Below are 17,362 nucleotides of genomic sequence, written 5' to 3'. Positions count from 1 at the left end.
AAAAACCAGACATCATCTCACCGGAGTCTTACTGAAAGTGGTGTTAATCATTTTACTAGTTTCTTTACAGTAGTAACACCATGCTGTGGGAGGAGAAATGTCAGTCTGGAAGGCAGGAGACCTAAGTCAAATTCTACATTAACTACTCTGTAATGGTGTGACCTTGGACAAGCCACTCAAATTCCAGGACCTCAGTTTTTTCATCTGTAAAAAGGAACTGGACTACTCTTTTCCCCTTCAATGACCAATTGGCACACGCTTACAGTCTCTTACCCATTACATCTTATGCTCCCAACTTCAGTGACAAGGGTGTAGGTTAATCAACCGCCCTCAATTTTTTTCTGGATGCTCAGGTAACGTCCTAATAATTTATCAATCAGAAAAATAGTTTGAGCTAGCTCTATCTTAAGGTCTCTTTTTCTAGATGTCAAGTGGGATGATTCTCTTGTTCATATATCAAGAGTTTTAGAACCACTAGCTTTGCTTATTTAAAGAAAGTGGATTCATGGATTTACCAAATTTTCCAATAAAACAATTCAAGAAAGACAGTTAAAGTGGTGAAGGTTATAATCAACTAACTTCAATTACAGCAAATTCAGAAGTAAAGAAAATACAAGACCATAAGGTTTAGCAAGAACCAGGCAATTACCCAGGTTGAACCAAACAAAAACCATAGGAAACGATTCACTGTCTACAAGTGTTGTACAAATCTTCTTTGTTTATTTTACAAACAAATGGCCCTCAAATTAATAAAGGCACATCCATGGGAAAGCACCACCAACTTATCTTAAGGTCCCTTCCACAATCAACATTTGATTCTTTACAACATGGATTATCCGTCTAAATGTGGGACCATTTCCCCTCTCTCCTCGTTGGGCACTTTCCCTTTTACTTTTGTATTTTACTTTCATCCAGTTCTGCAAGTGCTGGATATAAATGACACTCTGCAAGTACTATCTACATTTTCCCTCTACAATTTTATTTACTGTAAAAAAAAAGTTTAGTGTCCCAGTACTTTCAGAAAGGTACAGTTTGCTCTTAATTGGAATTAGAAAAGAACAAACAGGAAATGGAAAGGAATAAAAGTGAGCATTATAATATTCCTAGCAACCACTATTCCAGAGTTTTCTCTTTCCATTACTATTTGATCTTTCCACAGAGAATGCAGTAATAGCAAAGAAAGCATTTTTATTTATCTGCCATTTGAAAACCTTGCTATCACCTCTATTAGTTTATAATCAAGTTGATGGTGTATATATTTACATGTCTGATTCAACCCAACAATCACTGATTGTGACATATGTACACAAACTTTTCAAAAACAGATTCCTACCTGAACTCCTTTTAGTGTTTGATTTAGTGTATCAATAAAGTTCTGAATTTCATCATTTTTATTTGCCAGAGTTGAAATGATCCTTTGTAGAGCTTCCTAGGATTAAAAAAAATTAAACATTACGATATTTTATTAAAAGAGAATTATAATCTTCATAACAATTCTCTAAACAAACCCTTTATGTAAGAGTATATTATATAATAAATAGGACCAATTGTTCATTGAACTCATTGTTCAAATTTTCCGAAGGCTCTAATTACAAAAGATGGGGTATGTATTTGTACTGTTTTAAAACCTCTTATTTCCAGTGTTCAGCGTAACCACCACCATACCTTTCACACTGAAGATGATCAGTATTATTTAATATAAAGTTACTTTAGGTCATAAGGCCATGGCAAAGGAACAGAATCAAATCCTTAAGTGTTGCAAAAACAAATGGAAACTTGTAATCGACATCAGGATATGAGGAATAAAAGCAGAGACACTGAAATCTGACATTTTATTTATTTATAAAAATGGAAAACATTATATTTTAGAAATATGAAAGTAGATAATAAATTTGCAGTTAAAATCACAACATTCATTGCAATATTTACAGATGCTACAGAACCACAATAAGGTAAGCAATTTTTGGTAGCAAATACCTCAGACTTTCTGACAATATTTCCTTTTTAAATAAAATACTAAATTATTTAATTTTCTCTTATTCTCTAGTTCAGTGCTGTCCAATAAAATTTCCTGCTATATTGGAAATATCCTAAATATGTGCTGTTTAATATGGTAGTACTAGCCACATGAAGCTACTGAGCTCTTGAAATGTGGATAGAGCAACTGAGGAACTAAATTTACTTCTTTTTAACTTTAATTAATTTCACTTTTTATTGCCATATATGACAAGTCCTGTAATACTGGACATCACAGGTCTAGCTCTTTAATAACTCTTCATGGGTAGCAAAATCCAAACAAGGTACCTGTATTCCCAGTAAAAATCAAAAGCAAGTACTTTTACTTTGTAATTTTCCTAGAAGCACAAGCCTTATTTCCGTAAGCACCTACAAGCATAAACATTTTAATAATTTCCTGTAAGATTCTGTGTAATAATGGTTCTCCTCAAAATATAATAAAAATATAAGGCTACATATAAAAAGCTCAGGAAATAATCTGATAAAGGGATAATATTTCATATAAATGTTCATAAAGTATTATAGTAATAAAAATTAAAATTATTACAGCTCTCATTTAATTCTCACAACAATCCCTGGAGATAAGTAGGTATTATTACCATCCCTGAAGCGACCTAGGGCTCTCTGCTGTATTCACTTACCTATATTATTTCTTTCCATCCTCACTGCTGGTGTTATTTTAGTATAATAACACAATGAAGTTATGCTATGAAAGACCAACACCAAGAGTTAGCTTTTTATCCTGTTGGTGTTCCCCTAGAAACAGGTACACCAAGATTAAATACAAAGACAGCAGGCAGAATGAAGCCAGTACCTGGGAGAGGGGTGGGCACAGCTGGAGGGATGACAGTGGTGGTACAGAGATGCAGAAAAGGAGAGCACTGGACTTAAGAGTTGTTTAAGTATTCATCCAAGATAGGCCCTCTGCGTATTTTAAAATTTTTTAATTAATTTTTTTAATGGAGGTACTGGGGACTGAACCTAGGACCTTGTGCATGCTAAGCATGCACTCGACCACTGAGCTTTACCCACTTACCTCTCTGTATATTTTAAAACAATACAATCCAACAGTAAATATGGTTCTGCCAATCCTCGGCCTGTGTACAGTACGCTTCAATTAAGGCTGGGCTCCTTCAAGTTAATGGACTATCTGCCTCCCATTCTATCCCTCCTAATGGCAGGATAATATTCATACTATACACATAGGAAAACAGATTCAATCAGTTGCCCAAAGTGACACTGCTAGAAAGGTAGAAATTATGCTCAATCTGTCTCCAAAGTCATGCTCTAGAATACTGCCTCTAAACCTAAGTAATTTGTCCATCACATGAAACACCCATAAAATAAATTGTATATTGTTTCAAAAACTAGGTTTGTTAAGGCTCTTCAGTGACATATAAAACCACTGGAATTTTCATGGAGAATCACAGCTTGAGCTAAAGCTTTGCTCACTGATAGGCATATCTAGTGAACTTCAAGGTACAGATGATAACACTCTATCAGAACAGGGGTTAAGGAGTCTTGTGGAAGAGATCTTGAAAAGGAGGAGCCAGGCCCAGTGAATTCAACCCAATAACAAAATTTGAATCACCAGAATATATGTCAGTTTAATAAAAACTGAAGGAAACTTCACCAGAAAACTATAGAATATTGGTATATAATAAAAGGCAGATCTAGTCCAAAGCAAAAACAAAAACAAAAACAAAAAAAACTTCCTAGCATAAAAATAGCTTTTCACTTTATTTTTTGTTCTAAACTTAGTAGCAAAGTATATTTGGAGAATTTTGCAGCAAAGAATTCTTTAGAAATAGCTGAAGCATACTGTCCCAGCTGGGTAAGCCCTAAGCTCCAAAAAGTTTAATGAGAAGCCTCTCGACCTTTTTAAAGCTCCTGCCATTTACTGAGTTTTGTCAAAGACATCTAAGTGCTCTAGTTTTTATTAGGTCTTCAAGCTAAATCCTTTATATCTTGAGTTATGCACCTACTGAAAAGTGGAAAGAGTCTGTTCAGTGACATGAGTGGGCAGAATACACCCCCTATCAACTGCAATATCCTCATTGTCCTTAAAGCTACACCATTCAATAGAAATATAATGAGAGCCAATAGCATCTATATCAAAAAGTGAAAGAGACAAGGGTGACATTAATTTTAATATTTTACTTAACCCAACTGATCCAAAATATCATTTCAACATGTAATATTTAGCAATTATTGAGTTCATTCGTTCATTCCTTCCTTCCTTCTTTTTGGCACTAAATCTTCAAAATCCAATGTGTATTTTACACTTATAGCACATCTCAGTTCAAATTAGCCACATTTCCAGTGGTCAATTATCACATGTGGCTAGAAGTTACATACAGGACAACACAGCTTTAGCGACCTATACCATCCAAACAGTCCATATATTTCTAAGAGTGGGGATAGGGCAAAGATCATATATTGATCTGCTCAATTTGCAATTAATAATAAACAACCTAAAAACTTCTGGAACTTTTTCTTGGAACACCAGAATTTCCATACGTATTTATATCAGATTCTTGAAGTGTAATAGCTGTATGTGGATATAAGTTAACACTACAACCAAGTTCCTTGACCAGAATTTCACTAATTTCTTCGTTTTCAATTACGTGAATATTATGTCTAGAAATGGAAAGTTAATATTACAAGATTACCACCTCTCAAAAAAAACTGGTGCACAGACAACACTCCTTTGGGATCCCTCTGATACCTTAAGAAAGAGAAATACACTCTTCTCTAAAACTTATACTGCTCATTGTTTTTGGTTATAAAAGGCTTTGTGGGGATCACAAAGAGTACAAAGATCTATGGCAAGGGTGGCTTCTGACAAAAACGAGACTGCACCTGAGGACAGCCGACATGTAGGTTCTACAAAGAGTCATCAGGATAATGCTGTTTTCTGTGTATGGTACAATTCCATACCTCCAAGAAATAATACCCTTAATCTTATCTTTACCATTCCCCTTTAATTCATTCAAAATTCAGCTATTACTAGAGAATGACAAGTGATCCTTCCCAAATTGTATTGGCCCAAAAAGTATTAATAGCAATCCATCTGGAAAGAAATCCTACCACCTGTGTTAAAAGCTTTTGGAGGAATGTTATTCTATATGAATTTTCAAAGGCTTTAAAAATATTATACTGTCCCAGTAAATGGCTGGGAAGAAAAGGTATTTAAAGGCTGATAAAGTATTTCAGGGAAACATCATCTCATTCTTTGAAGACAGAATGCTCTACGGTTCAAAATTCCGAATTTAACTGAGAGTTCTAGTACAGCATGAGGGTCTATCACAGAACACCCATACCCTAAGAAAGGCAGCTTTCCTTACCATCCAAACAACCAAGACTTAAGGCTGAGACTCTCGGGGTACTACTCTAACCTCTAGGTGGGAGAGCTTCGAGTCTTTACTGAATATATACCACTGAGATGCTCTAAGAATGAACAAGCCAGCTGAAGAGGGCTCTGGGGCCTCAATGTTTAAGATCACCTTTATTTTCGCAGCTACCAAATGCATTAGTAAACACAGCTGCAGAAGCAGCAGTCATCCAGATGAGCAAGAGTCGGAACCCAAACAATCCAAGACAACCTTGGTAGCTAATACAGATAAAGTGCTGCCTCTACTCTAATCTTTTCTAAGCCTAGAAGAAAAAAACGGGGGTGAGGGGGGGCAGTATCCTGAAGGTTGCCCAAGGGCAGCCTGCTGAGACGAGGGTTTCAGAAGCTTGGAAGCCACCTGCCCTTTTCATCTGTTGTGGAGAAGATGTGCAAATACAAAAGACTGTAATCAAGAGCTCACATGTAGCGTTCTGCTATGGTAGAAGTTCATCAGGGAGGGCTGAGAAGTAAATCAGGAAGGGGACCGGGGCTTCAGCCATTCTGGCCCTCACAAGGTCAGTGACTGGCTAGGCCTAGGATGGAAATGGCATAATGATAGAAAGAACTAAGAACCCAGCAGAAGTGGAAACCAAATTACAAGTAACCAAAATACTTAAGACAAACTACCACCTACACCGAAACTTATAAAAACTAAAGGATGAGGATTACATAAGCTGAGTTCTAATAAAACTTAACCCTAGCTTGTGTATGTGACAAGGGGCTTAAGTTCTCTCTAGGAGGTAAGAGTTAGGGAAGAGGTGTCCCAGGGATACTGTGTGCCTAATACAGGAGGTATGCAGGGGGAGGCAAGTTCAGTAGAATTTTTTTTAAAGTATTTTCTAAATATGGCACACAACATACCAAGGCAGGATAAGAAACTCAGAGAAAGAGGCAAAAGAAGAACTAAAAAAATACCATAATGCATGGAGTTTTCTACCCGACACTATCCCTCCAGGGCCTCCAAATTCAATCACTAGCTTTTGTAATGGAGACACAAATAACTGATAAAGAAGTTGAGGGGGAAGTGCAAAGCCAGAATGTGATATAAGCTGAGTACGAGCACCATCAGACACAGCACCTATTCTCTGAGCTCCAGACCCTTCTACTCCAACTGCTTACCTGAAACCTCCACTTGGATGTCTCATAAGCACTTCAAACCTCAACATGTCATAATGTCCTCTACTAAACCTGAGCCCTCCCTAGTGCTCTATCTCTGCAAATGGCACCACCAGCTGCAAAATCAGAAACCTAGCGACTCAACATCAAAAACAAAATCCTGGGCAGAGGACCTGAATAGACATTTTTCCAAAGAAGACATACGGATGGCCAACAGGCACATGAAAAGCTGCTCAACATCATTAATCATCAGGGAAATAAAAATCAAACATACAATGAGATATCAGCTCACATCTGTCAGAATGCCTATTATCAAAAGACAAGTAACAAGCTTCAGAGAGGATATAGGAAAAAAGGAGACCTCGTACACTGTCGGTGGGAATGTAGTTTTGTGTAGCCACTATGGAAAACAGTATGGAGGTTCCTTCAAAAATAAAAAATAGAACTACCATACAATCCAGCTATTCCACTTCTGGATATTTATCTGAAAAGGAAAACACTAATCTGAAGAAAATGAAAATACTAATTCAAAATGACAAATGCACTCCTATGTTCACTGCAGCATTTTTCACAATAGCCAAGTTACAAAATCAACCTAACTGCCCACCGATAGATGAATGAATAAAGAAAGATGTGAGATAAATACACACACACACACACACACACACACACACAATGGAATATTACTCAGCCATAAAAGGCATGAAATCTTGCCATGTGCAACAACATGGATGGACTTTGAGGGTATTATGCTAAGTGAAATAAGTCAGAGAAAGATAAATACCATATGATTTCACTTATAAGTGGAATCTAAAATACAAAACAAATGAACAAACATTATAAAATAGAAACAGTGTCATAGATATAGAGAACAAACAGGTGGTTGCCAGAGGAGAGGGGAGCAGGGAGGCGGGGGAAATAGGCAAGGGAAATTAAAAGGTAAAAACTTCCAATTAAAAAATAAATGAGTCTCAGAGATAAAATGTACAGTGTGAGGAATGTAGTTAATAATAATGTGGTATCTTTGTATGGTGACAGATGGTAACTAGATTTATTGTGATTTTGTAATTATAGCTATATCGAATCACCATCTTGTGCATCAGGAACTAACAAGCACATCAATTATACTTTACAAACAAACTCAAAGAAAAAGAAATTAAATTTGTGGTTACCAGAAGCAGGGGTGACTCAGAATTGGATGAAGGCAGTCAACAGATACAAACTTCCAATCATAAGATAAGTAAGTACTAGGGATATAATGTACAACATAATTAATATAATTAACTCAGCTGCATATTATACATGAAAGTTGTTAAGAGAGCAAATCTTAAGAGTTACCATCACAAAGAAAAAATATTTTTCTCTTTTTCTTTTATTTTATATCTATATGAGATGATGGATGTTCACTAAACTTATTGTGATAATCATTTCATGATGTATGTAAGTCAAATCATTACGCTAAATATCTTAAATCTATGCAGTGCTATATGTCAATTCTACGTTAATAAAACTGGAAGAGAAAAAAAACCCCAGACACCTAGGCCATCATCATTATATCCTTTCCTTTCATTTGTACTCCACATGCAGTCACCAGGTTCTGTAGATTTTGCCTCCTAAATAGTTCTATAATCACTGCTACTACAACTCAGTATTGTATCTCAACTTACACTCTTGCAAAATTTCTTAACCGGCCTCTGATCCATTTTTTCTCCCCAATAATCAGTTCTCTACATTGCAGCTAGGGTAATATGTTAGTATCACTCCTTCTGCTTGATCGTCTTCGCACAAGTCCTTGGATAAAATCGAAAATCTTTTAACATGAGCTGTTAACATGACCTTAAATGTGACCTTACACTATCTGCAAGACCTGCATGATCTTCCCATTGCCTACCTCACCTGCTTCAACTCACACCAGACTTCTTCTTTCTTGTATTCCGGCTGCAGTAGCCTACTCTGAGTTTCTCTAATATGCCTTGCTTCCCATCTAGGAATCCTCACATTATCAGTTCCTAGAGCTATAACCACTGTTCTAAAACATATATACAATGTATTGTTAAAACAAGTTCCAAGAAAGTACAGAATGAGCCCACTGTGATATATATATACGTATATAAAGAAAGACGTGAAATAAATACACACACACACACACACACACATATATGATGGAATAGTACTCAGCCATAAAAGGCACGAAATCTTGCCATGTGCAACAACATTGATAGACCTTGAGGGTATTATGCTAAGTGAAATAACTCAGAGAAAGATAATTACCATATGATTTCACCTGTATGTGGACTCTAAAAGACAAAACAAATGAACAAACATTATAAAACAGAAACAGAGTCATGGTTACAGTCCCTATATACACATATACATATATATACATATACTTGCTTCATTTTTTTTCATTATCAAAGCCTGATGATGAAGGAGGGCAAAGACAACTTTCATCTGCTCCATGAGACTCTATCAACCTGAAAGGATGCTTACAAGGGTCTCAGATCTTATCTCAGATCTCAGGTCTCCCATTACCCTCCAAACACTGATGGATAAAGTGATACATAAACAGAGTGATAAGGCAATATAGATTATCAGAAGTTTATCTAGATAACATAATTGATTTCGCAAGACTTAAGGTGGCCATGACTAAAAGTTCTCAGTTCTGGAGGTTTTGAAGACATCTTTCGACAAATACGAATTCTGCTGGATCACAATAAAATATTTAGAGCATATGTCTCCAGAGACAGTGTCCACAAGCAATCTCAGCCATTATCCTTTGATCAAGCACAACAGTTACCAGGACCTCAAAAAAAAAAAAAAACCCTACTCTATCAAGATTAAGTCTCTCAACTACTTAATTCTCAGGAATTAGGCTTAGGTAGCTGCTCTGCTACCAAAAAAAGAGGGGTTTTATACACCTCAGTCAAGCACAACTGCAATCATTCCTATGGAATGGCTCAAAGTAATTGGGGATGTATAAGGCATGAGGTACCCTCTTCAAATGGGCATAGCTTAAAGTTATGCTTACAGTCCCTATAAGTCACGTGAAGCAAAAGCACAATCAATAGACTCTGAGCAAAATATTAATAACTAACACTTTCATACTCTTCAGGGTCAAGCATTGCCTTAAGTTTTTACATATATTAATTCATTTAATCTTCTCACGAATTCTATGAGGTAGGATACTTGGTTATCCCCGTTTTCCAATTTGGAAGCTGAGGTATAAAGAGGCTAAGTAACCTGCCCAGGATCTCAGAGCTAATATGTGGCAGAGCCAGAATTCAAATTAAGGCAGTCTGACTCCTGAGTCTGTGCTCTTAACTCTTAACACTGTACTACATGAAAGCAAAGATCAGAGGTTCGTAAAAATAAGGTCAGAACATCTAAGGGCATCAAAAGGACTTAAGATTTTCTTTAAGACTAGAAAAAACTAGAAATGATCAACAGGTATACACGTACCACCCTGCCAAATACAAGGGCAACAGTAACAGTTATTCTTACTACAGGCATAACCATCTTATAAGACTGAAAATATGATGACTGTCACCATTTGAAATGGCATGGTTCTACTGGTTTTAGCTTAATATATGTGAATATGACAAATTCAAATGTGAGCCTTAATCCTTTTTTTTTTTTCAGAGGGAAGGTTATTATTTATTTATTCAGTTTTTCAGTGGAGGTACTGGGGATTGAACCCAGGACCTCGTACATGCTAAGTATTCACTCTACCACTTAGCTATACCTTCCCCCATGAGTCTTAATTCTGCACCCAACAAAAAAACTCTGCCAACTTGGAAACTACCCAGTGCAACAAGCCCCCAAAGTTATGATGCAAAACCCTCCAGTTCTTAGAAACATTATACCTAGGTTTATATGCTACTCTGAATCCAAAGGCATCAATAATCTAGTGGTCATAATTAGAGAAACACTGATATATGGGTTTCCCACCAGCATCTACTCAAAGCAGGAGAAAATTTCTGATTCAAATTCTACGTTAGTATTACAGACAGTTGAGATACAGAAATCTAGAATCACTGCAAATATCACTTATCAATCTACAATTTAAGGGGGTCAAACTATAACTATAGCCATTTCAGCCAGTATTCATTAAGCGTTCTCTATGTGCCAGGCACTGTGCTAAGCTACTAACATGGAATATCTTTTTAATCATCACAATAGAAAGCAATATTAGTCTTTGCATTTTATGGTTGAAGAAAGGGAAGGTTAAAGAAGTTAAGAAACTTTCTTTGATCACAGAGTTGTCAAATGGCAGTCACAATTCAAACCCAGGAAGCTGCCTCCAGAGTCTGCACTTTTACACCACTCTAGGCTGCCTACACCACAAAGGACTGCACAAAACAACCACCAGGTTCCTGCAACCAGGGCAAAGGGATCCAATGAAACCAGCATACAGCAATCCTAGAAAATATCCTAATACCATCAGGAATTCTGCCACTTGTATCACGCCACGCCATAGACCTTTCCTTTGAATTAGGTAATGAGCAGAAATCCAGAATACTCTATCCAGCTGGTAAGAAGTTAGACAACCAGAATCTTACCAGCTGACCACAGCTATCGCAACACAGAACAACAGTATTGTGCTCAAATGTGATGCAAGGAGCTAGACAAGAGGAATTATATATTGTTGAGGAATTCAGGAATCTGATCATCATAAATAGCTAACTGTTAGAAAGCCATGCCCTCTATAACAGTGAGACGGTTGGAAATACTACCTCTGTACACGGATGCAACTGTTGTGATTCTCAGGAAAAAATCTAATAAAAGACCTGGGAGGGAATGCTGCCTTTTCTCCCAAAGTCCAGTTGTAAGATATCAGGGCAGAAGTTCTCTCCTAACTAGGGCTGAGGAAATACAGTGCATCAGAGGCTGAAGAAGCCACAAACATGTTCAGGGACCTCTGAACTGGCTGTTCCATCCAGTGACATCTAGGAAGTTCACATTCAGTCAAGGAAACCAGAGGTCCCACCATCTGATGAAGGGAGATGGAATGGAAGGAGAGATGGGGGTATTTGCAGGCACTGCTAGTGGCAGTAAAAACTGACATAACCCTTCTAAAGGGCGCCCTGGCAATGTACGTCAAAAGATATTCAAAAGTATATGCACGTTGACTCAGCAATTCCATGTCTACTAATTTATTCTAAGTAAGAGTATAAGCAGAGACTTGACTACAAAGATACTCATCTCGGTGTTATTTATAATATTAAAAGGCTGGAACCAACATAAATGATAAAAGGGTACTGATTAAAACTCAAGTAATATATCCACACAAAAGAATTAGGCTGCATCACTAACAGTGTTGTAGAATGATATTAACATGGTAAAAGACTAATAACATATTAAGTGGGAGGCAAATTATGAATCTATAACACAGCATGGTACCATAGCTTTTTTAAGTTTCCATACCCATAAAAAAAGACTGGAATGTAATACATGTAAATGTTAAAAGAGGTTATCTCTGGGTGGCAGGATTATGGGTGATTTTTATTGTACTTTCATTTATCCATATTTCCTAATTTCCTACAATAAACTTCTATTACTTATATTTATAACACAACAGAAGTGCACAGGCTGGCTGTGCTAGCACTATTACAAATTAGTTCAAAACATAATTAGCTATCAATCTACAAGTATCAATAACTGAGACGAGATTCTATCGGAACCTGTGGCTGGGAAGAAGTCCCAACTGAGGATATAAAATAGGCAGAAAGAAAGCTTGGAGGGAAAAAATCCACTAGCTTCAAAATACTGTCCACCCTAGGTTGGAGCAGAATATCTATTACTATGGCATTCAATCTGTGTTTGCTGCATGAATAATCCTGCTTACATTCAGCCAGGCATTGCAAAGGACCACTGTGTTAAAAATTAAAAAAAAAAGTTATGTCTGCTTCATTATATCTCTAATTTTTTAAAACTGTCAAATTCAATAAAAAATGAAGATATCTATATTTAAATATAGGGATTATGAGTATGTCAGCATAGTCCTTTGAAGAGGGTACCTCAAACCTTGTACATCCCAGATTACTTTGACTCACTCCATGGGAATGACTGCAGTTGTGCTTGGCTGGGGTGTATAAAACCCCAGTTATACTCTCCTGTTCACATCTCTAGTTTAGAAAGCTAAGACCCTCCCTCAAAAAAGAAAAAATAGCTGGAGAGAAGGGAGCTATCTATAATACAGAAAAATAATGATTTTATTTAGAAATCCAAGAGAGACCAGATTCCAGAGTTTTATCTAAATCATGTTCTATACTTTCTGTCAACTATTTTCACTAGACTTAACTAGTTTCTTTTTTTTTAACCACTTTATAGAGATTTATTCCTGTTAACATCTTAAGTTTTAATGACATTAATCATACCTCCATTTAAAGGCAAAGGATCCAGGCAAGAAGGGTGGTAATGGATAAAGCCTGGGCTGCGAAGAAAGACCTGGTTTGAATCCAGACTACCACTCACTAGCTGTGTTGTGTGACTCTGAACAAGTCATTTAACCTCTCTGAGTTCCATTTTCCATATGTGTGCAATAGGAATAAGGGCTCTGTGAAAAGTTAAGGCAGTCTAACACAATACTGGATGCAGAACAATACTAAACTTTCATTTCTGTTTCCTCAGGACTCAGAAAAAGGAGCAATTCTGGAACGTGAGACAGTTGGTTGCTCACTGGATATGGTGGAGGTCTTTGAACTGCTTGGGTACAATGTGAAGACAAAGGATAACAAATACCAGGGTAGAAGAGGAAAATGGGATGAGGAAGCCAAGTGTAGAAATGTTACTGGTTGTAGGTTGCATTGTGCTTTAAAACTCCCCCTACTCGTTCAATCTCCCCAATCTAGGTTTGTCCGGTCTTGTACATCAAGCCTTGCCTATCACTACCCCTTTCCAAGTAGAAAGCAGAATATGTGGGGAAAAGTGAACCACTGACAAAGTATGCTCTTGGTGACATCCTTCCTCTGGGATCCCTTCCCCCTTTCCCCTCCAACTTTATTATTCTTACAGCATGTACCTTCCTAGAAAAGAGCAACCCCTATGAATGTGAGTGATTTGCACAAGAATTTAACTAAACCTATCAAATTCTAAGCACCAAGATTCTAGAAAGGTGTAAATGTTTCAATGGTTTCTTTGAATATACACATTTTATCAGGTAAAGAAATCTTTGGGATTTTATCTTAAAACCACTTAAGGACATAATCAAAAGGTTTGAGTATCAAATAAAGCCACCTATCCATAACAAATTCTGCTCACAAAAGTGTCCCAGAAACTCGATATAAGCAAAATCCCTCTGTTTATTTCTAGGAGATAATACTGTGGTTTTCTGTATCCAACAGTCCGCCTTACATACCCAAGGCAATTATGTTTTCTTCCTCTACTCAAACAGAGCATCTGTTGCTAACACAACACTGAGGTCCAAGTTATTTTCATGGACAAAAAAAGCAGCTGGTCAAGCTAATCCATTTGCTGACTAGCCACCATCAAGCTTCCGTAAGACTGTCCAGTTAACTTAACCTCTATTGTCAGACTGCATGAGTCAGAACTTCCAATCCTCTTCCAATTAGGATTTAACAACTCTTCTTTGTCACCATTTGAAAACATTTATTACAGACATAAACACAGAAAACATGTTTTAAACTTAAGGACAAAGGTGAAAAAAAATAGCTAGACTGGATTAGAAAAATAGTAACACAAATTATCAACAAAAGGATAAAGTTATTTTCAAGTTGGGATTATGAGATTAGTTAACAGCTAACAGACAGCTCTTAAGTATGTGAGGCACCAGCTGATTTTTAAAAATTAACACGATCTTCACAACCCTCTGAGATAAGCAGAATTTAAAGACAAGGAAATGGAGACACACAGCAAATTACCCAACCTCATTCAGTTCATAAATAGTAGGCCTGGAGTCCTGGCTCCAAAGCCATTCTCTTAATAATTTAAAGCCCAAATCCCAATGTCTTACAAATAGGTGTGTATTCAAGCCACCCTTTGCCACTTGCAGTACCTGTGTTTCCTTACGCTGACTAAGGCATCATCCCTGCTATTTTCATCATAACATTCTATAACGGGAAAGAAAAATCATGCGGGGGGGTACTACTGGCATGACAGAAATACTGCCTTATTTCATGAGAAATACTTATCTAGTTTAGTTCATTATTAGCTGAGGTATATAATTAATTCTGCAGTAATCTGTGAGAAAAGGATGCTCAAATTCAGAGCATTAAATTGGTTACAAGCAATAACACTGGGTGCTTGTTGTAAGCTATAAAACAACACAAAGGGTTTTTTTTAATTAGAAATATTATTTGATACCACCAATGAAATTCAACACATTTTCTAATATTGATAAGTTGATTCTCTAGTTATCTAAGATACATTAGTACTAGTAAGAAAGAACAGCTAATTCTTTGCTACCTCTGGGGAAACTGCACACAGTACATGCAGATACTCAAATACATCATCTGGAATGAGACCAACCAAGTTCAAATCTTAGCCTTATGGCTAGTGGTAGGACCTTGAAGGGCTCACAACCTCCAACTCTTGAGTCCTCAATAAAGTGAGAAATAATGCATGCCCTAGCAAAATAAGATGATTCATATTAAAATACTTTTTAAATTATATTTTTCAGCACAGAGTATTTTAGTACTCATTCTTTGTAAACTTTAAGGCACTGTACTTGAATTGTCACCTGATTTTACAGTAACTCTATGAAATATTCTTATTTCATCTGTATAGATAAGGAAATAGATTCATCCCAGTTAAGTAATTTGCTCCATAACACAGAGCGGCATGGAACCCAAGTCTCTAGACGCCAAGTCTCTGACCTTCCATTTGCTCTGAACTAATGTCCATTCAGATATCACAGGACTTTTATCTAAAAGGTTAAATAAGCTTTGAAATGTTTTCCAAATTTAGGCAGAGAAATTTTAAATACAAAAATATTCAAAACACACAAAATGTAATTTTTAAAAAGCATCTTACTAATAGTCATGTAAATAAAAACTGAGGTATACTCGAGTTTCAAGATGCACGCATACAATGAAATCATATGACTTCTGTTAAATACTATAACAGTTAAGGCTTAACAAATCACTACACTATTCTCACGCCCCCAGTGCTCAAATAAGTGAATCCAGGCGAAATTACAGAAAACGTTGTTACAGTCAGTCTTTCTAGCGCTTTCTATCTAATAATAGCAAAGAATGGCCTCTTGGATATGCCCTTGTTTTTCCCTGCTACATTATTAATAACACTTGGATTTCCTTCCTATACTGCACTATATTTCAATTACTACAATCTAACAAAGAACAGGGTGGCTGATTTCTATATAGAGATTATGACTATATATTAATAATTCACTTCTCATTGTACTCAAAACATCGGCTATGTCCTCTAAATATTTTGTGGTGGTTGTTAATAGAAACAGCTAGCTCTGCTACTCCTTCCTTAACTTGTTCGGAAAGTATAAAACATGCCAGAACAGCCATGAAGGTAACTGTGAACAGCAACACCGAACTGGTCAGAGGGTGGGACCGCTGACCTGACAACTGTCAATCTTCCCTCTCAATTCAACCATCAATAAACGCTAAGACGTGCCTGGGAACTAGTCGGGATGGGGGTGGAGAAGGCGGGGGGCGGTGCTAAGGCGATCTGCTTCCCGGCCTAAAGAAGCACACACGGTGCCAAGATAGGAGACTGGGTCGAGAAGAAGGCGTTAGCTTGGGTGTCAGCAGGTAGACCCCTCCGTGCCTTGGTTTCCCCTTCTGCCGAGGATGGATATAAACCCTCACGAGCACGCCGGAAGGCTGCGAGAATCAAAGCGGGCCTAGAGTGCTGCAGAAAATAGATTTTAAAACGAGGACGGCTACCGATTCCCCTCAGGAGCCAGGGCCCAGGACCAAGTGCAGGGCAGAAGCTACCCAAAGGTCACCGGGCGCGGTTCCCGCAGCCCGCGGGCGCCTCTTCGCTCCCGGGGAGGGGGCCGGGCGGCCTCGCCCTCCGCGGCCACAGCCCAGTCGGCCCGCGGGCCCCGCGCACCCACCGCCCACCGCCCACCCTGCCGGAGCGCCCCGCCCACCCTTCGCCCCTGCTTACTTTCTGGGAGTCCATGGCCAGGGGCTAGGTCCGCTAGACCCGAAACTGCGTCGCAGAACCGTGTGAGGAGGCAGAGGGAGATTGGACACTCCAAGACCACTACCAGGGTCCTCTGCTCTGCTGGGCCGCCGCCGCCTCAGCCTCAGCCTGCACCGGCGCCGCCCGGCCCCGCCCCGTCCGCGCCCAGCCCGGAGCGCGCGGGAGTCGCGCCGCGGTTGCCAGGGTGAAAGGGCGGCCCGCAGAGGGAGGGGCGAGGAGCGCCTTGCGCATGCGCACTGCTGTCAGAGGGGATGGGGCGGGGCGGGGGTGATGGTCGTGGGGTGCCTGGAGGGAGCGGCAGAGAGGGAGGAGTACTGAGCATCCCCACCCAGGTCCCACCCGTCCTTTGAAGAAGCCTCTCCCCCCTTCCCCCATCCTTTTTCCTCCAGCGCTAGCGTTCGCTGCAGGCCTTGGAATGGACCACTGCGCATGCAGCAGCCGGGTCCTTGGGGAGGGCAGGGGAAGGAGAGCTCTAGCCCTGGAGGTCCATCAGCCCCCTTTCCATCCTGCAAGCATCTGAAGCACCTGTCCACATTAGTCATGGAAGAGCCGCCAGGCTACAGCAGGCTCAGCTATCCAGTGAGAAGGAAGGAGCTGACAGGGAGATGTAAGGGAAACATGGGGAGCCTGTAGAAAAGTCACAGAAACTTGGGTAGACAGTGGAGCTTGGTAGACCTATCCCGGAGAGCCCCC

General features: G+C 38.7%; 1 protein-coding gene across 3 annotated transcripts in view; it reads right to left on the bottom strand.

Annotated features, from left to right (window-relative positions):
• FSD1L (fibronectin type III and SPRY domain containing 1 like) overlaps window positions 1-16,798 on the bottom strand; it is a 64,734-nt gene extending 47,936 nt beyond the window's left edge. For all 3 annotated transcript variants that reach the window (XM_064490369.1, XM_064490370.1, XM_064490371.1), the window contains exons 1-2: window positions 16,631-16,798; window positions 1,334-1,429 (exon numbers count right to left, since the gene is read on the bottom strand). In XM_064490369.1, coding sequence (XP_064346439.1) covers window positions 1,334-1,429; window positions 16,631-16,645 — 111 coding nt within the window. In that variant the 5' untranslated portion in view covers window positions 16,646-16,798. The remainder of the gene's footprint in view (window positions 1-1,333; window positions 1,430-16,630) is intronic.
• Window positions 16,799-17,362: the final 564 nt, after the last annotated feature.

The sequence above is a fragment of the Camelus dromedarius genome, chromosome 10 (assembly GCF_036321535.1).
Source record: "Camelus dromedarius isolate mCamDro1 chromosome 10, mCamDro1.pat, whole genome shotgun sequence".
NCBI lineage: Eukaryota > Metazoa > Chordata > Mammalia > Artiodactyla > Camelidae > Camelus > Camelus dromedarius.
The sequence above is the reverse complement of the archived record's forward strand: the minus strand, read 5'-3'. Positions and strand labels throughout refer to the sequence as shown.